Source organism: Sciurus carolinensis, chromosome 4 (assembly GCF_902686445.1).
Source record: "Sciurus carolinensis chromosome 4, mSciCar1.2, whole genome shotgun sequence".
Lineage (NCBI taxonomy): Eukaryota > Metazoa > Chordata > Mammalia > Rodentia > Sciuridae > Sciurus > Sciurus carolinensis.
Genome location: NC_062216.1, coordinates 63818855 through 63846299, shown reverse-complemented (window position 1 = coordinate 63846299; position 27445 = coordinate 63818855). Strand labels below are relative to the sequence as shown.

General features: G+C 38.1%; 1 protein-coding gene across 2 annotated transcripts; it reads left to right on the top strand.

The window, feature by feature from the left end:
- Positions 1-338: 338 nt before the first annotated feature.
- Usp18 (ubiquitin specific peptidase 18) lies at positions 339-25000 on the top strand. Of its 2 annotated transcripts, none has more exons than XM_047550302.1 (11): positions 339-470; positions 8160-8428; positions 9510-9606; positions 10642-10787; positions 15676-15755; positions 16011-16157; positions 16646-16741; positions 17295-17462; positions 22383-22514; positions 23060-23109; positions 24504-25000. In XM_047550302.1, the coding sequence occupies exons 2-11, from the start codon at positions 8266-8268 to the stop codon at positions 24547-24549; spliced, it is 1125 nt and encodes a 374-aa protein (XP_047406258.1). In that variant the 5' UTR covers positions 339-470; positions 8160-8265; the 3' UTR covers positions 24550-25000. The 2 variants fall into 2 exon arrangements, with proteins under 2 accessions (XP_047406258.1, XP_047406259.1); XM_047550303.1 differs by having other exon boundaries at positions 360-490.
- The last annotated feature ends 2445 nt before the right edge of the window (positions 25001-27445 follow it).

The following is a 27445-nucleotide window of genomic DNA, read 5'->3' as shown; positions in this document are numbered from 1 at the left end:
TCTTGAAAATGTCAAACATCAGCGTGTATTCGTGGACCCAAGGACAAATGGTAGAGATTGAGAACATAGCATTTATAAATGCTGAAATACACCGCGCTGATGAGCTGGCTATAACAGGATTACTCCTTGGCCAGGTTGCCAAGTTTCCCAGGTAACCAGGATCCGCCCTCCGCCTGCGCCCAGGCAGTCGCTGAGTTTCATTTTCGGTTCAGTGGAAAACGAAAGCCTAAGAACTGGGCCGGGGCGGGGGGGGGGGGGGGGGGGGGGGGGGGGGGGGGGGGGGGGTGGCAGCGGCCGCTTGGAAACGCTGCGCCCAGGCGAGCGACTGCTAGAAGACAGGCTGACGCTGCGTGCATCGACGAGTGGACCTGGGAAGCTCTGCTCTCCTTGCAGCGTTGGCGCGCAAAGCTCTTCTGAGACCCGGACTTGGAATTTATCAGTGGAAGCTCCAGGCTTGCTAGGCACCTGAGGCAAGTTTGAGGCTAATTTTGTAAGTTTTCTTTCCAGGAAAGATATCCAACGGAACTCTGCTTATATGTCTCCTAGATAATTAATTTCATTTGGGCTCTGCAAGTGATAATGGATGTATTCACGACGTGCATGTATTGGGCCAATAATCCTCCCCAACTGATATATTTGTTTGAACTTTTGGCTTGACTTCTTGTTTAATTAAAAAAAGAAATGACAAAAGCGTTGCAAGCTTGTTAAAAAAAACTTCAAGTAACGCAGAAAATGTGTAAAGTAGAAACCAGGGTTTCTCAATCTTGAACCTAGTGTGTCATTTTTGTGTATATTTTATCAGTCTTTAGAATTGTTTTGTAAGTTGCTTTTTCCACTTAGTATATTATGGACATCTTTTTCTTAAAAGTCAGGCCAATGGCATATATTTTTAAACTGAAGCACTGTATGGGAAGTACATGATTTAAACAACGCATGGACATTTAGGTTGTTTCCAGTTTTTACTTATTTAGATGAGGCAGCACTGAATATAATTTTATGTGCACATTCTTGCAAATATGTGAATATATTTGTGGGAAATTCCTAGAAGTAGAATCGCTGGGTCAGTGGGTTTATATATATTGAAAAATATGATTGTCAAAACTGTACATAAGGGTCTTTTAGACTTAAGTCATTCTCCTTCTCCCCTTTTTATTTTCCTGGATAAAAGCTAAATTTAGACCTTCACACATAAAACTCTATTCTAAATACCTCTGAAAATTTGAGTTTTAAGTGTTGGGAAATTAATGCACAAGCTTTATTTTCACACTTAGCAATCGTGAAGTAGTTATACTTTGAAATCATCCAAAAACAAGGCAAATATTTAGAAACATTTTGTGTGATGTTTTCTTTTGGGCATTATATTGTGCAAAGTGAAGTAGAGAGTTAAATCTGTACATCCAGGTTGTCTGATAAGTTCACAGGAACAAAAGGGAGAAGAAAGAACACAGATATACAGCCCCATCTTGATTTATGAAGCATTAGCAAAGAACTGAACAAACTTTTGTTTTTCCTTTCTTATCACTGAAAATGTGTTGTGAATTTGGCACTTTTACACAGCGTTGGCTTACAAAGAGGGAAAATGTTTAATGGGGACATAGCCCAAAAGAAGGTAAGTCCTAATCATTTCATATTCTTTTGGGGAGAATAGCGCCAGGGTTCACAGTTATTTTGGGTTTTATCTGGAATACTTTAGTCTATGTCTAGCATATTGCCATTTCTCATGAAATGCAAACATGAACAACTCATTAAAAATGGATTCTAAGCTGGTTGGGGTGGCATCTGCCTATTGTCTCAGCTTTGGAGGTTGAGGCAGGAAAATTGCTTGCCTCCAGGAGTTTGGAACCAGCTTGGGCAGCAATAGTGAGACCCTGTCTCAAAAAAAAAAAAAAAAAAAGTCTCAATTTGTTGTTGCCCTTGGTTTTGAATGACAGTGAAGGTGCTTAAATTGTGTTGCTGACTCGCTAATTTTGTTTTAAGGCATTTAAAGTTGGGGGCAGTTGTGTAAAATTTTGCATGCTCCCCCAGCTTGGTAGTACATGAAGTTAGAGAACCAGGCAAACCAGGTTTCCTTCTATCATGCCCTTGGCTCTTTTGCTATCTCTCTGAAGACCCTGATTGTTGTTTCTGTGGCTACTATGGGGGTAAGCTTATACAAATTATTTCCATATTTCCTCCTCATTTTAAGAGTAACAATTTCAGGAAGAGTAGAGGGAATTTGGTTCAGTACTTTGGAGCTCCCACAACTATTTTTTTTTTTTTTTTGGTTAGAGGTTGCGTTTGGAGATTCAGTTTCCTTGAAATACATTCATTTTTTTTTCTCTGGTGGATGTCTGTTGCACCTGCATAGTTCTTGTGAACATCCTCTCTACCCACTCTGCCTTTCCCCATTTTCCTTAGATCTTTAAGTTTCACTTTCCTCCCCCTTGTTGCCCTACCTACTCATCTACCCTGTGATTAGTCCCAAAACGTTGCTGTACTTTTGTGTTTTCCCTTTGATTCTCCATTGCAGGATTCTGTCACTGAAAAATACAGGCTGGTCCTTTTCTAGACGATTTTATTAGATTTCTGTCAAAGATGATCCCAAGTACCTATTTCTAGCTGATGAAATTGTCTGCTCTCACCATTTCTCTTTTCAGCTTAACTCTAATAGGCCAAGCTTCATAAGGAACTACTGTTTATAACTATCTTTTAAAATAGTTAGCAAGGTGTGGTGGGACATGTTTGTACTCTTAGCGACTCTCAAGGCTGAGACAGGAGGATCACAAATTTGAGTTGAGCCTCTGCATCTTAGTAAGACCCTATCTTTTTTTCTTTTTTGGTACTGGGGATTTAACCCAGGGGTGCTTTACCACTGAACTGCATCCCCAGTATTTTTGTTTTTGTTTTTGTTTTTTAAATTTTGAGATAGGGTCTTGCTAAGTTGCTGAGACTGGCTTCGAACTAATGATCTTCCTTCCTCAGTGTCCTAAGTCACTGGGATTACAGGGGTGCGCCACCACACCTGGTTCCTTTTCATTTTTTAGAATTTTAAGATAGGGTCTTATAAAACAGGGATGGTGGCAAACGCCTGTAATCCCAGCACCTTGGGAGGCTGAGGCAGGAGGATCCCAAGTTTGAGGCCAACCTCAGCAACTTAGTGAGACCCCTAAGCAACTTAGTGAGACCCTGTCTCAAAATTAAAAATAAAAAAAACCAAGGATGTGGCTTTCAGAGGTTAAGGGTTCCTGGGTTCAATCCCCAGTACAAATTATTTAAAAAAAAAAAAAAAAAAAAGGAAAAAAAAAGGAAGGAAGAAAGAAAAGGGCTGGGGATGTAGTTCAGTGGTAGAGTTCTACTGGTTCAATCCCCAGTACTGCCAAAAAAAAAAATTGATACATTATTTGCACATACTTATATAGTACCCTGTGGCAAATACTTGTATATAATATATAGTGATCAGATCAGGGTAACTGGAATATCTACCACCTCAAACATTACTTCATTATACTAGTAACATTTAAAATCCTCTTTACTGGCTATTTTGAAATGTGCAATCAATTTATTTCCATCGTAGTTACCTTACTGTGCTAGTCCTTCTGTCTAACTGAATCCTTAATTATCCTCTCTCCATTCTCCTTTCTCATCCAACTCTTCCCAGCTTCTTGTAACTGCTATTCTGCTCTCACCTTCTGAGATCAACTTTTTTAGCTTTCACGTACAAGTGAGACATACAGTATTTGTGTTTCTGTGCCTGTCAGAAAGTCACTTGACATAATATTTTCTAGACTCATGTTGCCACAAGTAATGGGAATTGATTTTATCACTGAATAATGTTTTGTTGTATGTATATACCACATTGTCTTTATCTGTTCATCTGTTGATGGACACGGAGGTTGATTCCATCTTTGCTGTTGTGAAAAATGCTGCCATAAACACTGGCATACAGATACCTGTTTCACATTCTGGTTTCCTTTCCTTTGGAAATATACATAATAGTGGAATGACTGGATCCTCTAGTAGATCTGTTTTTAGTTTTGAGACTGCTCCTCCTTTAGTTGGTGTCTTGATTGGGACACAAAAAATCTTGGTCTTTAGTGTAGTGCTGTTGCGGGGTTGTGGAACCTTTAAAAGGTGGGCCTATTGGTAACTTTTTTTCTGGGGAGTGTGCCCTTGAAGGTGATTGTGGGACAGTTAGGTCTGATTCATTCTTCTTTTTTTATTATTTTAATTTATTTTTATTGTAAACAAATGGGATACATCTTGTTTCTGTTTGTACATGGAGTAACAGCATACCATTTGCATAATCATACATTTACATATGGTAATGATGTTTGATTCATTCTGTTATTTTTTCCTTCCCCCTACCCCTCCCACCCCTCTTTTCCCTCTACACAGTCCCTCCTTCCTCCATTCTTGCCCCCCTCCCACCCCCCCATTATGTGTCATCATCTGCTTATCAGCAAGATCATTCATCCTTTGGTTTTTTGAGATTGGCTTATCTCACTTAGCATGATATTCTCCAAATTCATCCATTTGCCTGCAAATGCCATAATTTTATTATTCTTTATAGCTGAGTAATATTTCATTGTATATATACCACAGTTTCTTTATCCATTCATCAATTGAAGGGCATCTAGGTTGGTTCCACAATCTGGCTATTGTGAATTGAGCAGCTATGAACATTGATGTGGCTGTATCTCTGTAGTATGCTGATTTTAAGTCCTTTGGGTATAGGCCAAGGAGTGGGATAGCTGGGTCAAATGGTGGTTCCATTCCAAGTTTTTTAAGGAATCTCCACACTGCTTTCCAAAGTGACTGCACTAATTTGCAGCCCCACCAGCAATGTATGAGTGTACTTTTTTCCCCACATCCTCTCCAACACCTATTGTTGCTTGTATTCTTGATAATCGCCATTCTAATTGGGGTGAGATGGAATCTTAGTGTAGTTTTAATTTGCATTTCTCTTATTACTAAAGATGGTGATCATTTTTTCATATATCTGTTGATTGCTTGTAGATCTTCTTCTGTGAAGTTTCTGTTCATATCCTTAGCCCATTTGTTGATTAGGTTATTTGCATTCTTGGTGTAGAGTTTTTTGAGTTCTTTATATATTCTGGAAATTAGTGATCTATCTGAAGTGTGAGTGGCAAAGATTTTCTCCCACTCTGTAGGCTCTCGGTTCACATTGGTATCCACTGTGTCAGTTCTGCCTTGCCTGTTGGCATTGTGCTCTGTGTGCAGGAAGCATGATTTATTCCCTTACTCCTTAGACCATTAGCCTTAACTCCAAGTTCCAATTAATTAACTAATGATATAATAAATACTTAGGAAACTCCTTCAATACCAAACTAAAATATTACAAGCAATGGCATGCTCTCTACTGTTTCATTCTCCTGCATTCCCCTTGTGGTTTTCATGATCTATTTAAAAAGTTTTATACGTATATATTGATGTATAAGCAATATAATGTTCCATTGAGCTTGAGTTTGAATTTAGAAAAAGAATTCACATTATATATGTTATCTTCTGAGAATTGCTTTTTCATATATATATATATATATATATATATATTTTTAGTTGTAGGTGGACACAATATCTTTATTTTTATGTGGTGCTAAGGATGGAACCCAGGGTCTTACGCATGCTAGGTGGGCACTCTACCACTGAGTCACAACCTCAGCCCCTGAGAATTACTTTTCTGAGTTAACATTACATTTCTAAAATTCAGCATCTTGAGATGTGCACCATGGTTATTCATATTCCATGATGAATGAGTGTATAATATCCATACATTTTGTCATACAAGCAAGCAATCCTGCTATGAATATTGTCATTGATGTCTCTGGGGACACATGTAAGAATTTTTCTTGCAGTCTGGGAGTGTTGCTCAGTGGCAGAGTATTTGCTTATTATGTCAAGGCCCTTGGTTTAATCCCCAGCACTTGAAAAAACAAACAAAACAAACAAAAACAAAAACACTTGGGATTTTGAGATTGAGACTGAGTGGATGTTTAACTTTAAATGATGATACCAAGTTGTTTTCCACTTGATTTTACCATTTTATGTCCCTCTCGTAGTTGTACATAAAAATCCTTTTTATCCATGTCCCCTACAACACTTGATCAGAATTTTTCTGTATATATGTATTTTTAATTGACACATAAAATTATATATATTCATAGATTACAATATGACATTTCAATACTTGTTTATAATGTATAATGATCAGATTCTATTAGAATTCCTTTTTGTTACCAATTGAATAGTGTAAATTGGTGTCTCATTATGGTCTTGATTTGAGTTCCCATGACTTAGTTAACCAGTTACTTTTTTATAAAATTTATATTCTGGAACACATAATTCGTTCATGTCAAGTTTGGATTTATTTATGCAAACCTGCTTATTGTCCTTTGCTTATATCCACAGCCTCTTCCCCAAACTCTGACCTTTTGTGTATCCCTGCTGTGCTTCAAGATATCAAGATATCCCTTATTTCAAACCATACCTTTTCTTCTTTAAGAAGCTTAGTTCCAGACTCATCTTTTTCATGAAATCTGCCCTTGTCAATGTCAACAGCCTTAGGTTACTTATGACTATAAGCTGGTACATGTAACTACATGTATTAATAATCTTAAAGTCAAATATTAAAGAGACTGAAAAAAAAAAAGAATCTTAAATCTTGTTTTTTTTTTTTTTTGCATTGGGTATTGAATCCAGGACTCTTAACCAGTGAGTCAGATCCCCATCCCTTTTTATTTTTTATTTTGAGTTAGGGTCTTGCTAAGTTGCTGAGGATGACCTCAACTTGCAATCCTTCTGGTTTAGCATCCTGAGTTGCTGGGATTACAGGTGTGCACCACCACACCTGTCAGAACCTTTTACACTTTTACCTGGTAATTTATTTCTAAGAATCTCTCCTGAAGGTAGCTAAAGGGTCCTAGATAAAAAAAAAAAAAACGATTTAGTGCCTAACAGTTAGGTGGGCTATAGGACTGCAGATTTATTTGCACAGGGAAAGGAGAACGAACCATTGAGGAAATCTTGTATATATGCCCTTGGGTGAACAGCAGGGGACATAGAGAATACAATATGGTTATACTGTCCAGCTTAGACCTGTGGACAAGACTAAGATTATACTGGAGGAGAGAGAAGCTGCAGGCACAAGTTGAAGCCCTTTCAGAAGGAACATGATGAAATCAAAGGCACTAGGCAGTGAGAAGAGCTGGCTTTTTCCCACTTTACATCATGCCCCCACATGGAGATGTGAGGGTATCTCCCTAGGTTGACTGCTGTGTGGCATTGACATGCTGCTACCCAGTGGACACTTGAGGGAAGTGCAAAGTGTCATGGTATCCATGGTTGTCAATTTGTTGTAAAACACATACCAACCCTCCTGGATTTGCAAGACATCCTGAATTTACAGGTGTCAACTCTGTGTTGTCAAGAGGAAGAAATAGAGGAATTTGTAGTTTATAGGTCCTCATCCATAGCTATGGTTTTGTTGTATACTCGAACCTTTGGTTTGCATGGAGAGGTGCTCGTGTGTTCTGTCAAGAACCAACACTCCTCTGGGTCTGGAGAACGTGTCTGCTGAAGGGGTAGTCTGAGTGGTGAACCACCACATCCACAAGTGGGAGATAGCTGTTCCTCACATTAGGATACAATTAACTATTTACTTGAATAGCTCTGTGCACAAAGTGCACTGGAGCATGGGCAACACCCAGACCTTCCTGAGGACCCAGCACAGGTTTCCCAGAGGATAGAACATTTTATTGGAACTTGGATGTCTGTAGGAGTATCCCAGTAAATCAGAGGTGTGGATAGCAAGGAATTTGCTGTGAGAAGCCTTAAGTGGAAGTGACAGTGGGGATGGGTGAGGAGCAAAGAGACACTCAGCTTCTCATCTGGTCCCCTTGGTGAATGTCACATCACTTACCAAAAGAGAATGGGGGCGGGGATTCTTCAGTGATAGGGTATGGCAGTGTACTCTGGGGAAGAACAAATGGAAATGAGGGTCAGGTGTATGTAGCCTAGTTGGTATTTCCAGCCTGAGCTTTATGAGTCAATCTCCCTAAGTGGTTATCTCTTCTCTAAGACTTGGCTCTTTGAAATCAGAACTGATTGCATTAATATGCTTTTCTCCTGTCTTCTCTTTATCTACCTGTTGTGTGTTTTCACAGAGGCTCCATTGCACTTGGCCCATGTGAGCTCCTCCTGGAAGTTAAGTGGTGGAGTCCTGAACATCAGCCAGGCAGCCGTGGCCTGGGGATTCTCGAGCGACCATTAATGGGCAAGGTGTTTGGGTTCCTGAGGGAAACTTGCCAGTCAATCCTGGCTGAGTCTCAGCAGTGCCCAGGAGAACCCACCGTGAAGAAGGAAAAGAACAACAACATGAAGAGGGAGAGAGAGCATCTAAGAGAACGTTTCAGTGCTTGGGACAACCCTCATGGTCATTAGATCCTCCTGTTTTTCTCTTTTTGACTTCGTAGAAATGCTTCACTTATTCACTAGGCTCTGAAGCACCAGAGCTTTTTGGTTCATGGGTCCAGATCACTTATGCCTCAGTTTCTGCATCTGTGGAATGGAGATAATGATAGTACTGAGCACAGAGGGTTGTTGGGGGATTAAGTGAGAGAATCTGTGGAAACTGCTTTCAACCGCTGCTTGTGATACAGCACACAGAATTAGTTTCTGTCTTTTTTGTTACCCTTTATAAGTCTGTGTAGAGTCAAAATGCTCCTGCTGATTTGGGAACAGAAATCTGTGATTACCTGTTACCCCTGGATTTTGATGTTTTTAATGCCCTGCCTCTTATACACCAGTGCTCTTTCACCAGGAATTCTGAGATTAGTGGTACTGCTTCCCTTTTAAATTGCTCACCTGTTGGGTCTGATGAGTCTGGTTGGGCTGGGAACATGGAGGTTGGTTGCTAGTGGAATAGAGAAATGTTTTATCTTTTGGTTTTCTCATAGTTTAGAAATTTCTTCTGGATTTTAGCCTTTGGAGGTAAATTTAGCGTGGGTGGATCTTCCCCAAAGTTATCTTCTGATTTTCTCCATTCTTGTGGTGGGGACTGGGCAGGGACCTCTCCACTGGAGTCTGACATTGACTATCTGGGCATTACTATTATCCCTGAGCCCCGTGGGCAACAATTCTGACTCAGCTGTAGAGACCAGTTTGGGAGGAACCCATGATACCCCAGTTGTGCTTTTAGTAAGTTTCTTTCCCTTTGTTTTTCCAACAACTGCTTGTGCAGAACTGCTTGTATCATTTGTCAATGAATGGTATACTATTTTGGGTGACATCTTTTTTCTAGTGGACTGTTGAAATTTGTCCTGTTATTTAACTTTTCAAATGTTCATGCTTGATATCTCCACTCAAATGTGTTTGTAAGTTCCCTAGTGAATTCTTTGTACCTCAAGTATTTCACAGGGTTTTGTGTCCTCAGTAGATGCTGGAAAAACATTTGAGTTTTGTTAAATTCTTTAACCGTGGTTTACTCTCAGTATTCTTTTCTTTTCCTTTTATAGGTCTGGTTGGTTTACACAACATTGGACAGACCTGTTGCCTTAATACCCTGATTCAGTTATTCATAATGAACGTGGATTTTACAAAGATATTGAAGAGGTAAGACTATTATTCAGGCTAATTGACATGTATACTATTTTATGTTCTTAAATACTCTGTTATTCACTGTGACTTGGACTTTAGATATCTTCTTTCAAAAGTTGTTAGAAAAAATATATGTTTTCTGCATATTCTGGACTATGCATTAGAATTGCCTAAGAAGTTTTAAAAGTACATAAAGGCTATATCCTACCTCCATTTACTCAGTTTCAGTTGGTTGGGGTTGGGGCCCAGATATTGGTACTTTTTTAAAAATATTTTTTTTTTGTTTTAGATGGACATAATACCTTTATATTATTTATTTATTTATTGTAGTGCTGAGGATGGAACCCAGGGTCTCACACATGCTAGGCAAGTGCTCTACTACTGAGCCACAACCCTAGCCAAACATTGGTGCTTTTTAAGACTCCTTCCTCAGGAGATTTTCAAGTGCAGACAGGATTGGCCAGTCATTGATTTGATTTAAAGAGATTTGAAACTAGACCAACATCAGAGAAACTGTTGGAGGAGCCACGTATGTGCATAGCTAGCACACTCACTCCTTTTTGTCGTGTGCTCTCTTCTTTTCCCTTCATGGACACGAATATTGAGAGATGCCTATCACTTAGAGAATCATTGTCAAAATACATGTCATCCCTTCATGTTGCCCTTTCTTCCCAGGTGTTAACTTAGTATTTGCCTTTTTTGTTTGAAGTGCTTCAGACTGGACATTTCACTGCTTGCCTCTCATGTGGACCCAGAACCTGGCGCACCTGCCCTTCACTCTAGCATGATTGTTGGACAGGGTGGGGGTGCTGAGGCAGCAGCTGTGTATTCTCAAAAGGGTATTCTGTTTGACCAATTCAGTAACATGGTGGTTCTTTACCTTAGTTACCCATTTAAATAATCTTGGCCCCACCCCCAGAATTGTGATTTAGTTTATGTGGGGAGAGGTCAGGACATGGAGATTTTTTAAAAGTTCCCTAAGTGATTCCAGTATGTGCCTTGCATGGACACCTAGGTGAAAGGAGGTTCCTGGCTGCTTTTATTTGGCAGGATAACTGTGCCAAGGGGAGCAGGAGAGCAAAGAAGAAGTGTTCCCTTCCAGCTTCTTTTGCTGCTGGAGAAGATGCAAGACAGCCGGCAGAAAGCAGTGCGACCCTTGGAGTTTGCCTGCTGCCTCCAGAAGTACAATGTGCCATGTAAGACAGTCCTTTCAGTTGTGGTTCCTGTTTCTGATCTAAAGAGGATGGGAGCTTGGGAGACAAGGGAGTGAGGAAAGGGGCTAATGGGCAGTGAATGAAATTAGGTCCCATGTACTTGGGGGACACCTGTAAGCCTGAAGAGCATTTGTAAGCCTGAAGCATGAGAATCCCAAGTTCCAGCTGCCCTCAGCAACTTATCAAGACCCTGTTTCAAAATAATTTAAAAAATCGCTGGGGAAATAACTCAGTGGTACAGCACCCCTGGGTTCAATCCCTAGAAACACACACACACACACACACACACACACACACACACACACACAGAGTCACCTAGAAGGTAACTGTGTGACCCTGGACCCCTTGTTTTAAAAGTATTGGTATAGAGCTGAAAAATACTTTTACTTTTAAAAGTTTATTTTAGTGTATATTTTTTATGAATATTACTAGTTTACTTTTTTTTTTTTTTTTTTTTTTTTTTGGTGATGATGCTGCTGGGGATTGAACCCAGGGCTGTGTGTGTGCAAGGCAAGCACTCTACCAACTGAACTATATCCCCATCCTAGTTTTCTTCTTGAATTGACATAACTACATGTTTATGGGGTAATTTGATACATTTATACATGTGTAATGAAAAAATGATGGTATTTAGCATTTCCCTTTTCTTAAACTCTTTCCATTTCTTTGTGTTTGGAAGTTTTGAACTCCTCTCTCCTAATTGCTTATAAAGTACATAATAAATAGTTGTCAACAACAGTCACCCTACGGTGCTCTGGAGGTTTAGGACTTAGTGCTCCTATCTAACTGTACTTTGGCACCTGCTATTCAGCATCTCCCCATCCACCCTTCTCTCTACCCTCCTATTTTCTAATGGCCACTCTTTGACTCTCTACTTCTATGAAATCAACTATTTGGTTTCCACATATAAGTGAGAATGTGTGGAACATGTCCATATATGTTTGATTCATTCCACTCTCCAGTGCCATCCATGTTCCTGCAAATGACAGGATTTCATTCTTTTTAGTAACTGACTAATATTCCTTTGTGTATGGATACCTCATTTTTTCATTCATCTATCCATTGATGAACATTTAATTTGTTTCTATATCTCGGCTACTGTGAAGAGCACTGCAGTAAATATGAGAGTCAGATGTCTGTTTATCCAATTGTGTATTTTTATGCCAGTACCACACTGGTTTGATTATTGCTTTAGAGTATGTTTTGAAGTCAGGTATTGTAATGCTTCCAGCTTTGTTCTTTTTGCTCAGGATTGCTTCAACTCTTCAGGGTCTTTTGTGGTTCCCTATGGATCTTTGTTTTTTTCCTAGTTCTGTGAAGAATGTCATTGGTATTTTGATATGAATTTCATTGAATCTGTAGATGCATTGTAGATCAATGTAGATCAATTTCTTTTATCAGTGTTTTATAATATTCATTGTAGTGTTAGGTCCATTGGGTCTACAGTATAGTTTTATTTTATTTCATTTTTTATTTTTGCAGTGCTGGGGATTGAACCCAGGGCCTCGTGCTTGCAAGGCAAGCGCTGTACCAACTGAATTATGTCCCCAGCCCGTGTGGTTTAACTCTATTGTTTGTCTGTTGATTTTTTTGTCTGGATGATTTGTCCATTGATGAAAGTGGAGTACTGAAACTCCCAAGTATTATTTTATTAGAGTACATCTCTCCTTTCAGTCTAAGAATGTTTGCTGAACTACTGTGCTGGGTGCATGTATATTTATAATTGTATCTTCTTGTTGACTTACTTCTTTATCATTCTATAGTTACCTTCTTTGTCTTTTTTATAGTATTTTCTTTATAGTCTGTTTTTTATTTTTTCTGATGTAAGTTAGCTACTTTGGCTTGGTTTTGGTTTCTGTTTGCATGTGCTATCTTTTCCTGTTCCTTAACTTTTAATCTGTGTGTATCTTTACAGTGAAGTGATTTTCTTGTAAATGCATATTTTTGAGCCTTATTTTAAAAAATTTATTCATCTAGTCTGGAACCTGAATATCGTAATTGAGGGATTTAACCCATTTATATTCAAGGTTATTATTGATAAGTGAAGACCTACTCTTGTAATTTTGTTAAAAATTTTTGGTTGTTTTATGTATTTATTGCTCCTTTATTCCTTTCTTGTCCATTCTCATTGTTAGGTGGTTTTTCTGTTTTGATAGGGTGTGATTCTCTTCTCATTTACTTTTGTGTTCCTGCTTGACTGTTGAGTTTTGTACTTTTGTGTATTTTTGTGATGGCGGTCCTCATTCTTTCTCTTCTGCAGCACTCCTAAGTCAGTCTGGTGATGAATTCCCTTAGTTATTAACTTGGGAACTCTGTTTCTTCTTCATTTCTGAAGGATATCCTCTGCTGGGTATAGTATGCTTGGTTGATAATTTTTGTTGTTTCAAGATTTCTCTCCTGCTTTAGGGAGGATCTTTTTGATCAAATTTATTAGGACTCTTTTAAGTTTCCTGAACCTGAATAGCTGTATCTGTTCCTAAGATTTAGAATGTTTTCATTGATTATTTCATTGAATAGATTTATTATGCCTTTTCCCTTTTCATTTTTTTTTAACCCCTTTGGTACTAAGGAATTGAAACCAGGGCGCTTAGCCATGGAGTCACATCCTTGAGTTCTTTTTATTTGTTTATTAAGCTTTATTTTGAGACAGGGTGTCACTAAGTTTCTTAGGGTCTTGCTAAGTTGCTGAGGCTAGCCTTGAATTGTGATCCTCCTGCCTCAGTCTCCCAAGGGAGGCTGGGATTACAGGTGTGCTTCACCACCCCTGGCTCTTTCTCATCTCTTGTAGCACCCACTGTATGAATATTAGCTTATTTATAAGTGTCCCATATATCCTATTGGCTTTTTTAGTTCTTTAAATTTTGCTTTTTCATTTCATTTCATTTCTTTTTTTTTTTCTTTTCCCCAAAGGCCTGTCTTCAAACTTGGATATTCTCTCTTTTTTTTTTTTTTTTTACGGTGCTGGGTGGATATTCTTTCTTTTGCTTGATCAGTTCTGCTATTGAGTATCTCAATTATATATGTATTTGTTGAGTTTTTAGCACTACAGATTATGAATGATTCTTTTTATTATTTCTTTGTGAAATTTCTCATTAATATCATGAATTAATATCATGAATTGTCTTTGTAGTTTTCATTGAATTGTCTGTCTGTATTCTCTTGAATCTTATAAGTTTCCTTAAAAATCATTCTTTTGAATTCTTTGTCAGGTAATTTATTGATTTCCTTTTCTTCAAGATCTGTTAACACCTGGAGAATTATTATGTTCCTTTGGAGATATTATGTTACCTTGTTTCTGCATGCTTTTCTTTCCCACATGTTGGAATTTATGCATATAGTGGGTCAGTTGTCTCTATAATAGTGAGTATCCTTGTTTCACACTTAGAGGAAAAACTCAACTTCTCCCCTTAAGTATATCAGCCCTGAGTTTTCCACACATGGTCTTTATTGAGTTTTCTTTTTTTGCCCCCTTTTTCATTGCTTTTACAGTGGAATAGATTTATGGAGGCCCTCACTTTATCATTTCAGATGTATTCTTTCCTTCCTTTAGCCTTCCATGGCAGTTTGTACACTTTAGGGACTTTTCTTTGATTTATGATTATTTAGATACCTGTCCTCCATTAGAATAGAGGCTTCTTGGTGACAGAAATTTTATTTAGCATGTCTAATGCCTTGTAATGTTAAGTATGTTGTGGTATAGGCAGGTAACTCTACATTTCTTAGATGAATGGGGACTCTTGGTTGTGGGATGACCAGATGAGGGTATATTGTCTTCAAATGGCAGCATGATCTAATTTCCTTTACATCCAGTGTCAACTCTGTGGTAGGACATACTTCTTCTGTACATAAATCCCTAGAAAGCATCAGTTTAACCCTACTAATAGATTGTTTCTCTTTAAGTTTGGGGTTCACTGCATTGGTATGTATATTAATCAATCTATTCAACTAATATGTAATGTTCACTGATTGGGTACCAGGTATTGTAGTGTTGCTATGCATAAGGAAACAAGGCTGAAAGAGCCATTGCTTCCATGAAACTTACCGTTTAGAGGCAAGACAGATCCCCAAACCAAACACAAACCAATACAAACCAAAAAATGTGAAGTACAAGTTGTGATAAGTATTATGAAAGAAAGAAAATATTGTTTGGGTGGAAGATTTTAGCTAGTTTAAAATAACCACCTTTTCTTGCAGTATCTGCATTTTGGCACTTATCCATCTTTTTATAAAATGGCCCTCAAGTGTGTTTTTCATTTTCTTTAACTTCCTAGTTCTCCTTTTAACAATACTCTTAAATTCACTTATATCTACCTTACCTTTGCTTATAAAACAGATGTAGACCTCACTGCTTGATTCCTGCTTCCTCTTATCCATCATCATCTGACCATAAGATGGTCCTTTCCTTCCTTGTCTTCCCAGGAACCTATGGGAAAACCTGGGTCAGATACAGGTATTGGGAAAGTGCTCAATTCTTAGGGGATTGAATAAGAAAACACATCAAGAGTCAGAGAAATGAAAAGGCCTTAGGAGTATAATCAGAGAATTGGCTTTGTTTAGACATAGGAGAGAGTTATTGGTTCTATCTAGCTGGGCCCCCTAGTGACAGTAGATGTAGACGGTGAAATTTTGGTCATGTAATGGTTGGACTATGGCTTAAATTTTTAGAGGATCTGTCAAAAATCAATATGAAACTTACTTTTCAATTTTTGTGCACCTAATATGTAGTGCAAACTTAGCCTTTTGGGGAGTGGGAGAAGGCTAGGAAAAGGTGAAGTGGTGACTATTCATGGGCATCTTGGTAGCTAGGACACAAGGGCATGAGTAGTCTCCAGGGATCTTGCTAATTGTGCTCTTCCTTCTTTTTGGCCAGTGTTTGTCCAGCATGATGCTGCTCAGCTGTACCTCACAGTTTGGAACCTAATTAAGGACCAAATCACTGATGTGGATTTGGTAAGATCCTGGAACGAGAGAACTCAGAGGTTTGGGATAATACTCATGTAACTCATTCAACTATGTTTATGTAAGATGGGAATAAAAGAGTTAATTCATATAAAATCCTATCACAGTTCCTAATATAATAACTCTTTTGTACCTTTATGTGTAAGAACTTTAGTGGCTACCCTTTCTGGAACTTCTGTCTTTGGGATCCAACTTCTGATAATTGGCCTGAGATGATGTAGACTGCTCTCTTCGTTCCTCTTGCAGGTAGAGAGGCTGCAGGACCTATACATGATCCGGATGAAGGAGTCCTTGATTTGTCTAGACTGTAGCAAGGAGAGTAGCAGAAACAGCAGCATGCTCACTCTCCCTCTTTCTCTTTTTGATACAGACTCAAAGCCCCTGCAAACGCTGGTGAGAAACTTGTCTTGGTGAATTTGCACACCCCAGTGTTGCCAATCTCCCGTGCTTCTTTTATCTGCCTACAGCTTTGTGTTTTATTTCTGTGGCTTTGTTTAAGTACTCCTTTGATTTGGCAGAATTAATTAATTCTCTCTTACTTCCACGTTACTCAAAATGTTTTCTTAAATGTGCCCCTCCTGGGCTGGGGATGTAGCTCAGTTGGTAGAGTGCTTGCCTTGCATGCACAAGGCCCTGGGTTCAATCCCTGCACCATACACCAAACAAACAAAAAAAATGTCCTTCCCATTTTATTTCTCCAAATAGTGGAATCTTTATTCTTTTTGAGACTCTGCTGAATATACCACACTGGGTCAGACATTCAGGGGAGCTTGGAGAAAACTGGACACAAATCTTGAATCCCCACCATAAGGGTGTGGGGGATTGGTCTCTCTATGGAAAATACCAACATTGCTTTTTCCTTGTTCTTCTGGGTGGGACAGGAAGATGCCCTACGCTGTTTCTTCCAGCCCATGGAGTTATCCAATAACAGCAAGTGCTTCTGTGAGAACTGTGGGAAAAGGACACGTAGCAAACAGGTACCTACTTCTTAAAATCAGATACTTCACTAGTCTGAGTTTGCCCCTAGTGGATTTCCTGATACCATCTTTCCAGACCCCCTGAGGGCATCTCATGCTGATTGAGGAGGAAATTTGGATTAGGCTAGTATCTGGGATCCTAGGACTTCTGATTTCCATAGCTGTGGATATGGCTTGTCAGATCACATAACTGAGAGACAGAGCCTTTTAAGGAAAATAAAAGATTCAAGAGAAGTGGGAAGGTTTTTCTCCTCAAAGTTAGAATAACTTCCTAGAGCAGACTCCATAGTTTCTCTGGTTTCAGGGACCTGTGAAGAACCATGGGACCGCTGGTGCCTTCTGTGGAAGATGTGCAGTGGTGTGGTAGTCAAGTGTCACATGACTCTTAAAGGAACTCAACAGATTTAGTGAAACGGAGCCTCTAACTCTGTGTTATATCATGCTGCATTCCTCTTTTGGGGAAGAAGAACATTCTACCAGCCTTGATATTTCTCTGAATCTTCCCATTTCAAATGCTTTAGGACTTTACTCCACAGTGATTTTGCTTTTTCAGGTCTTGAAACTGACCCATTTGCCCCAAACCTTGACCATCCACCTCATGCGATTCTCCATCAGGAATTCACGGACAAAAAAGATCTGCCACTCACTGTATTTCCCCCAGAGCTTAGATTTCAGTCAGATTCTTCTGACTGAGCAAGACCTCAGTGATGCCAAGGAACAGGTGAGATGTTTCTTTCCATTATACATCAATCTTATCAGGCACCACAGCTTTTAGATTCTGCCTCCCTGGACCCCTCAGCTGCTACAAGTCACCTACTCAGAAGTTCTTTAGTCCACATCAGTGACCAGGTGAAGGGAGCAGCTCAGTTAGTGAGGTCTGCTTTCTCTGTGTCATTCTCTTATCTGACAAATCTTGTCTTCTGCTGCCATGCTGGGATATCCAAAGGGAGGAAAACCCAACCATAGCTTAGTGTGATTCATGGAAGCATACATAGATTCAAGACACACTGATTTTTTTAAACAATACTTTAATGTGGTCTTAAGGAATCATGGTGTTTTATTATCACCTCACTGTTACTACCAGCCTTTGCTGTTGATAATGACTTTTATTTTCTTTTAAAATTAAAAAAAAACTTTCTTATTTCTAAATGTTGTGTCTGTACTTAAATGCCTCAAAGCACTGAGGGAAAGAATTCATAATTCAGTTCTTGACTTTTAATTTTACAATGCATGTGTTGATGAGCCCCACACAAATCTGTCTTGATCCCTGCATCACAGATGGTCAGATTTCATACTTTTTAAAAAATGTGATTCCATTTATGGCTCTGTAGATCTATGTGTATTCTTGGATGATGCTTGATCTCTAGTTTTCATCTGTCATAACCTCTAATAAAATTTGCATTATGTGAAAAAAAATAACGTGTGGAATAGGTACAAATGCACAAGTGCAACTAAACTTTGTTATTAAAACAGCCAAGGCCTACTTTGAGGGCAATAAAGTAATAAGCTGGTTGGACCAGATTTAATCAGAGAAAAGTTTCATTTAGTTGTCATGATTTAAGAGTTTATTTGGGAAATGCTAAGGAAAAGTGACATAAGTATCCTTTCTTCATAGGTTTGAAATACTACATTTAACAAATTTTGCATTTCCACATATATGAGTCTATTTTTAGAACATTGTTGCTTTTACATTTTCTGTTTGTCTATTCATGCTTAGGAACCATGATATTTAAAAAATTAAGACCGTAAGTCAGGTGCTGTGGCCCATACCCATAATCCAGCTTCTCAGAAGGTTGAGGCAGGAGGATCTCAAGTTTGAGGTCAGACTGGGTGATTTAGTGAGATACTGTCTCAAAAGGACCCTGGTTCAGTTCCTAGTACTGAAAAAAAAAAATTAAGGATTGAAAATATGTTATATGATTTCTTAACCTATTCAGGGTATCTGTACCTCATACCTCATTCTTTTCTCTCCTTCCAGTTTTTCTTATTTCTTCCTGCCTAGTCTGCCTGATGAATTATATATAAATTTTCTTCTGCTTAAAAAAGACTTTGTTAGCCAGGTGCCATGATGCATGCCTATAACCCCAGTGGCTCAGGAGGCTGAGGCAGGTGGATCATGAATTCAAAGCCAGTCTCAGCAACAGCAAGATGCTAAGCAACTTTAAATAAAAAATACAAAATAGGGCTGTCTTTAAATAAAAAATACAAAATAGGGCTGGGGATGTTGCTCGTGGTTGAGTGCTCCTGAGTTCAATCTCTGGTACCCCTGCACCCCACCCCCAAAAAACCACTTTGTTATTAAAAATTTCAGATACATACTAGAGAACTGAGGAATATATTCACATGTATCCATTAAACAACTTAAACCACTTCAGAAACTCATGGTTAGTCTTGATCTATCACGACCTTCATCCTCTTCTTTTACCTCGCCCTTTACTGGACCATTTTGAATCAAATCCCAGACATCATTTGCTAAATATTTATGACAATTTCATTGTCTCTCTAAAGAATAAGCTCTGTGTTTCTAAATATAGCTAACTCTATCTTATAATTCCTTAACATTTTCAAATTTCTAGCCAGTGTTCCAATTTCTTCTTTAATTTGTGTGGTTTGTTTGAATCTAGATCCAAACCAGGTCTATGTTTGCATTTGGATTCCCTTTCCTTCCTTCTTCTCTTCCTTCCTGTTAAATTTATTTTAGGTTTTTCCTGCTTTTTATTTCTTGTAATTTATTTTGTTGAATTTTTTAATTACATAATTGGCTGGTTGGTGTAATTTAACGTATTTCTCTAAACTCTACTATTTCTTGTGAACTGATCATCAAATCCAGGTACTGCTCTGAATTTCAAAAAAAGTTAAATGAAGAGTCCTTAAGTGAAAGAAGTAAAGAATAATCAGGGCCCTCCATTTTGGGTGAATTAGCCTCACTTGCTCTGCTCTCACAGGTTATGGGTGTTTAAATGATTGTGGAGAAACTAGAATGAAGTGTTCTTTTTTTTTAAGAAGTACTTTATAGAAAATGCAATTTTATTTATTTTTTAAAAATTTGAGTTAGTAATTGATTTTTGTTTTTTATATGCTACTTTAATTTTAATAAAACAATTTCATATTATGTAGAGCAAGTCCTTCTACTCATTGTTGATAAATTTTAAAAATATTTGAATTAGTTAATTGATTTTAAAATGATAAATAAAAATTGTATGTTTATGGTGTACAACATGATGTTTTCTTATATGTATACATTGTGGAATGATTAGGTTAGACTAATTAACATCTCCATCACCACATGTATTTATTTTTTTGTGATGAGAATATTTAAAATCTATTTTTAAATTTTTTTGTGTGGTACAGGGGATTTACAGAGGCATTCTACTACTGAGCTGCATCCCTTGCCATTTTTATTTTATTTTTGAGTCAGGGTCATGCTAAGTTGCCCAGGCTGCCCTTGAACTTGTGATCCTCGTTTCTCAGCCTTTCAAGTAGCTAGGATTATAAGTGTGTGCCACCATGCCCAGCCTAAAATCTATTTTTTAAAGCAAATTTGCAGTTTATAATACATTACTGTTAATTATAGTTACTATACTGTACAGTAGATTTCCAGAACTTATAAACTATAATGGAAACTTTGTACCCTGTTACCAACCTCTTCCCATTCCCCTCTCCAGCTCCTAGTAACCACTATCCTACTCTACTTCTGTGAGTTTGACTTTTTTAGATAGAAGAACATGTTGACTATTGTGGAGATACTGCTCACAATCAAAACTCTCATCAGTATTCCTTTTTTATGGAGAATTATCTCTTTTTTGATTTTCTAAGATTTTGAAGGAGTGGGATAATGGATGCTTTTGGGCTTTTTCCCTAAATCTTTCTGTGATATTCCATGTTATTGATGATATCCATAAAAAATCAACGTACCATATGTTTCTCTCATAGGGTTTCTTTCTCCATTGCTAGATTGTTTTTTGCCTGTTGGTTTAGCTGATACTAAACTGATAATAGTTTTAGTTCTATTCCTTCTTTCCATTTTTTGAAGATCAATTCATTAATTCTCATGGATTTAATAATTGTCTCAAACTGAAGGCTTCAGAGTTCATATCTTCTGTTCAGTTTTTTTCCTTGGTCTCCACACCTCCTTATTTAGTATTCTCACAGAAAAATCACAGTCCCCAAATTCATTGTCCTTAATTTCAAACAGCTCTGTTCCATACCTAACTTTATAGTATCAACATTTACTGAATTTCCAAGCCAGAAATCTGGGATTCATTCTTATAATGCCTCCCATGCCCCTACCTAATCCAATCAGTTACAAAGTACCTTTAGTTATTTGTGCCTAATTTTGCACAAATATGTCCCTTCATTTCTACCTTCACTCTTACCTTCTTTAGTATAAACTGGGTTTCAACCTGCCTCTTCTATTTATGTTTTGTCCTTGGGTAAATTATCTTCGGTCCCTGAGCTCAGATTGTACCTCTGTTAGATAGGGCATATACTAGTACCTGCCTCAGAGTGTTGTTTATTCAATGAAATAATTTATGTAAAAACTTAACTAAGTGCATACTAAATGCCAAAAGTTAGCTAATAAGGATTATTATCACTAATGACTACTGCTGATAGTAATCATTCAGGTTATCACCATTTCTTCCTTGCTTTGTTGTAGTTTTAAAATTTATTTCATTTACTTCTTATCACACTTGAACTTTCTATTCATTTTTTTCAAAGTACATTGTTTTCAGTGGTTTTCTCAAAAATAAATCTGATGATGTTGTTTCTTTCCTTAAAATGATCTGAATGTTCTTCCTCATTCATGGGATAAAGTTCTAATTCTTTTCTTAAATTTTGAGATAGGGTCTCACTAAATTTTCCAGGGTGACCTTGAATTTGAGATTGATACCTGGGATTAGAGGATAAAGTTCTAATTCCTAATTTGGCTTATGAAGACTATTCATTTTCTCAATATTCTGTACTCTGTTAAGCTGTTGAATCTTTGCAGTTTCTGGGTCTGCATTAAAAAAAATACTGCTTTCCAATAACTAGTTTGCAGATCTATCCATCTTTTAAGGTCAGTTAAAATATGTCTTCTCTAGAGAACTTTCCCTAGCCCCTTAGGCCTTCCTTAGCTGTTTATTCCTTTTCCTATTTTTTTTTTTAGGGCAAAAATTGAGTCTTCCCAAATTACCTGTATAAATATTGTTTTTTGGGGGGTGAGGTACCAGGAATTGAACTTAGGGGTACTCTACCACCGAGCCACATCTCTAGCCCTATTTTGTATTTTATTGAGAAACAGGGTCTCACTGAGTTGCTTAGTGCCTCACTTTTGCTGAGGCTGGCTTTGAACTTGAAATCCTACTGCCTCAGCCTCCTGAGCTGCTGGGATTACAGGCATATGATACTGTGCTGGGCTGTAAATATATATATATATTTATAAGACATGCCATTATAATTCTGGTTTATATACTTGTTCTTCCATTAACTGTGAGATTTTTGAGGTTAAGGACTTTTTCCTAGTACCTTTGAAGTACCATTGCCTGACACAGAGCAGGTACTGAATAAATGTATGATGACATAATATTTCCTCTCTGAAGACTGGGGTTAGAAAAAGAGAGGTGGTAGGTGAATTATTTTATACTTTGTCTTCTTCCAGTCTGAAGGACAGTTTGAACTCTTTGCTGTGATTGCCCACGTGGGGATGGCTGACTTTGGTCATTACTGTGCCTATATCCGGAATTCTGTGGATGGAAAATGGTTCTGCTTCAATGACTCCCATGTTTCTTGGGTGAGAAACAGCACCGAAAATTGTCTCTTACCCTGAATTAGCCACCTGTAGTAATTTCTGAGGATCTACCTGGATCCTCACGGTTAAGACATAGTATGGTATTGTATGGTATTGTTCTTTGAGTGTGTGTGTGTTGGGAGGAGGTGTGATTGGGGGGTTATGAAGTTCAAAACCCTTTTCTGCATGAAATCCCTATCTGATTTATAGCTTTGCAAGTCTCTGTAAGAGACCACTACCTCAATGTCTAGGTTTCTGGTGCTGTAGGCTCCTTGCTCTGTAGCTTCTTGCTCTGTGGGAAACTTCTGTAAAGCAAGAACAGTTACAAATATGTAAGTTAGAACTCTGGGGTAAGCATGACCAAGTTCAAGCAGAGGGATGAGGCTATTAAAAAAGACTTCATTATGCATGGCATCCTATCATTAGATGCTCCAGGCTCTTGGGGGTCACTAGGGGTGGGTTTGTCTAGAGGAGTGAAAGAGGGAAAAATTGCAGCGTTCTGTGGATTTTAGTCAGCCAGTAGCTGACTTCTGTTTATGTACTTCTAGGTGTCCTGGGAAGACATTCAGTGTACCTATGGAAATCATAACTATCGCTGGTAAGAGAAGTATCTGGGTGATGGAAACCTGATGAACTTAGAACACTGGGTTTTTGGAGATGTATGAGACTTGTGAACTCACCTGCTGCTTATGTTCTGATGACTCTCCAGGGACTAACCATTCAGCCTCATCTTTCACCACCCATCATCTCTCTACACCAAGGTGTTCTCACAATTTAGACTCCAGTAATATTCAAATATAAGTGACTATGTCTGCCATCTTCACCTTCTAACTACACATATACAGTTTCTGGCATGCATTTCCCTCTCCTGATTTACCATCTGGGCAAACTCCCCCTCATGTTTCAACACTCATGTCTTTTTCTGCTCTTCAAAGTCTTTACAGATTGACCTGAGTAAATTTGTAGGGGCTTCTTGTATGCTCTCATTGTATCTTGAGCATACCTCCATCATAGCAGGAATCACACTGGTTTTAAATTGTTTCAATACATAACTTTCTTTCACATTAGACCATGTACTCTTTGTGGGGGAGAAAGATAACTTTTTTCATATTTATTTGTCTTGTATAGTGCCTTGCATTTAATAAGTCTCAATTAATACTTTTTAAATTGATAACTATGGCAAGAAGGGAAGCTTTTATTTTATCGAGTTAAAACAGAGAGACTATAAGTTTTTCCAGCTGAGTTTCTGGATTAAGAGTGACAATGTTGGGGCTGGGGAGATAGCTCAGTCGGTAGAATGGTTGCTTTGCGTGCACGAAGCCCTGGGTTTGATCCCCAGCACTGCAAAAAAAAAAAAAAAAAAAAGAGTAACAGTGTATACCAGATATGACATTGGAGATGATTTTCAGTTGCACAGATAGGTTCTGTTGTTTGAAAATAACAAATTCAGGTTCAATTTGTTTGAAAGCCTCTTTCAACCTTCTACTTTTCATCTTTCTCTTCTACGCTATCTTTCTTACATGTCCAGTCTTTGTCAATTTTTTTGTTGTTATTGATTGATCCATGATTTAGATTAAGGATTGTCAAACTTACTCTGTAAAGGAACAAAGAGAAAATATTTAGGCTTTATGGGCCATAGTTACTGTTTCAGCTACTTAACTCTGCCCTTGTAGCACAAAAGAGGCCACAGACAGTATGAGTGAATGAATTTAATTGACTGTGCTCCGCTTACATTTATTTGCAAAAACCGGGTTGGATTTGACTCATGGTTCCATAATTTGTCAACATCTGATTTAGATATTAATTAATAGCAAATTAGTGGTTATTTCCCATCAGGTCACTCTTTTGTTCCTCTCTGAGAAGATGGATAGATGAAGGTTTGATTCAACAGCCTAAAAAATTTACTGATGCTTGTCTTATCTATGCAGTAATAACATCATTTTACTATCAACATTTATTTTGCTACTCTGATGCATTTTCTCTTCTTTCTAGGCAGGAAACAGCATATCTTCTGGTTTACATGAAGACTGAGGCCTAATAGATATATTCAATATCTTCAGAGATTGACAGACAATTATTTTCCTTTCCTATTCTTGAATCTGTTGACTCTCCTAAGAGATTTTGTAATGAAAAGAAGCATCACTTTCAGACTGTATAGTTACTTATTATTTATAATTGGTGACAGGGGACAGGTTATTGCTATGATTTGGATGTGGTTTGTCTCTCAAAGGTTCTTGTACTGGAGGACTGGTCCCTTATATGGCAGTGTTGAAGTGGTGGAAACTTTTTAAGGGTAGGGACCCTAAGGGTAGTAGTTCCCTCCATTCTCCCCTTCTGTATGCTGATCGTTCCCTTTCACTTCTCCACCATGTTCTGATGCAGCCAGGGGTTTATTGCCAGCTTGCTGGCACCATGCTGATTAGACCTTCCAGTCACCCAAATGTGAGCCAAATAAATGTCTTTACAAAGTATTCAGTCTCATGTATTTTGTTATAGCAACAGGAAACATACTAGCACAATTATCATAATATTTAACAGCGAAACTGCACAGGTCAGAATCAGTCAGAATGTGTACTTTTTACCTGTAGATCCTGGCCACATCACTAGGTAAGGATTATCAGTGTTCCCTGCTTTTAAAGGGATTAACCCTTTAGTTGAGGGATTGTGGGGAGTCCAAATATTCCCATGAAGGAAAACACTGGTAGTGGGTGGTAGTTGGATGGCAAGGGGCAGTGGTAGGGAAGTATTTCAATATTTTACAACTGATGGGAACATATTGGTTTGTACTGACTGAATATCAATTCCATTTACAATTTGTTACTCATTTAATTTTCAAATATGTATTGATCACCTGTTCTCCATAAGATAATGTACCAGACACAATAAAGTTCTTCCCCTCAAAAGGAGTTTGCAGCTTAATTGGGGATAAGGATACTGAAAGTTTGTGTTACAGGAATTCAAAGGAAAGTTAATTCACTTCTTTGTGGAGATGTGGGAGAAGACTTCATACTAGAAAGAGGTTAGGTTGAAGAATAATCCATTTATAGGGAAAGCATACTCAAGGCATTGTTGAATAAAAGGCCATACTCAAGGTTTGAAAAAATCCGCAAACCTGGATTCCCTACACAAAGGAAAAAGTTGTGATAGGAAGGTAGGTGAAGCTAAGAATGTGGGGCACTCAAACTAGCTAATAAATTTGTTTCAAATTTGATAGGAAATGAAGAATTGAAGTGGCTAAAAAGAGTAATCATTAGTTGTGTTCTGGTAATATCTCATTTTTAGGGGGGCTAGCGATATGGATGAAAGGTGTGGTAGTGGGAATGGAAAGACATTCATAGTCCCTAGAGCCATTTTGGAGGAAAAATGGATGTGGGAGGTGGGAGGATTCTAGAGTCTAATACCAACCTAGAAGGGGAGCAGGGTGGGTGTTAATATACTCATTTTATTGATGAATCAGTTGAAATGTTCACATGCTTAATGATTTGTTCAAGATTCATACAGTGGCAGTGGCAGACCTGACACTTAAACATAAAACATGGGTAATTTTTAAAAAATGTATATATTTTTTAGTTGCTGATGGACCTTTATTTATTCATATGCAGTGCTGAGAACCAAACCCAGTGTCTTACACATGCTAGGCAAGTGCTGTACCACTGAACCACAATCCCAGCCCAAATATGGGTGATTTTTAAAATCATTTTTATTTTTATTGCCTAAAAAAGATTAGTCATGCCAGCATGAATTTTCATTGTAAAGTCTTCAATGAATCCCCTCCTCAGAACTAAGCAGTGTTAATCAGGTGAGTATTAGTTTCTTAGGGTGGTCCTAACAAATTACCATGAACTGGGTTGCTGAAAACAATGGAAATTTATGGACTCATAGTTCAGGAGGTTAGAATCTCAAAGTATCCACAGGATTGACCCCTTGAGGCTCAGAAGGAGAATCTGTTCTATGCCTCCTTCCTAGTTTCTGGTGGTATAACTTACTCTAACTAGTATCCCATTCTTGTGGTTGTACACAACGTAGAGTTTTACTGGTGGAGTATTCATGTATGAACATAGGAAAGTTAGGTCCAATTAATTCTGGCTTTCCTATTCCCATGCTCTCTTCCTTCTTTTTGTCGAATCCACTAAACTTATGTTCTTCCCCCTTAAATGGTGTTTTCATACCCCAGGTAAGCCATTTATAGGTGAGAAATCTTGTTGGGCCCTCACATGAATATCTTTGGTTGTGTTTCTGTGTGTGTGTTTTTGTTTCAGATTCTGAAGTCCTGTGGCATTTTACATAGAAGTGTTTTTTTAAAATTTCACACTGATGTTAATATATATCTATCAGGAGAAGGAGTGTGAAAGGGGAGACACATACAAACATATACTTAGGGAAATATATAGGGAAGTTTTGAGAAAGGAGAGAAAGGGGGAGAGGGATCCACTTTTTTTTTCTTTTTTTTTTGTGAGAATCACCATACATTTTGGACATGGGCTACATTGTTTCAGGGAGCTATGGTGATGAGTTGTTCTGAGGAACTGGGGCCTATCTTGCCTTGCTCACTCTGTGTAAAGTAAGACTGGACCATCAGAGTGTAGTGTGACTGGAAAGGTTGATATTTAATTTGGAGAAGGAAGATTTATATTACATTGTTCAGGAGGTAACTTGCAGTCTGAACTGGATGCTGGTACCTGGGAATGTGGTGTGCCCAAAGTGGTTACCATATTGTAAGGATTTTGTAGCCATTTTCTCTTCAGTTGGGGTGCCATGGACTGTGGTATTATCACCTCAGTCATTGTAATGTTCATATATGGGCTTCCGGGACTCCTTGCTTGGAAATAATCACTGTATATGCAACTTAGCCAATGGCCATGGCAGAGTGATGGGACTGTGTATCTTTCAGGGATGTTTAAGATGAAGGAGTTCTTTGGAAGGAGGTCCTTTTT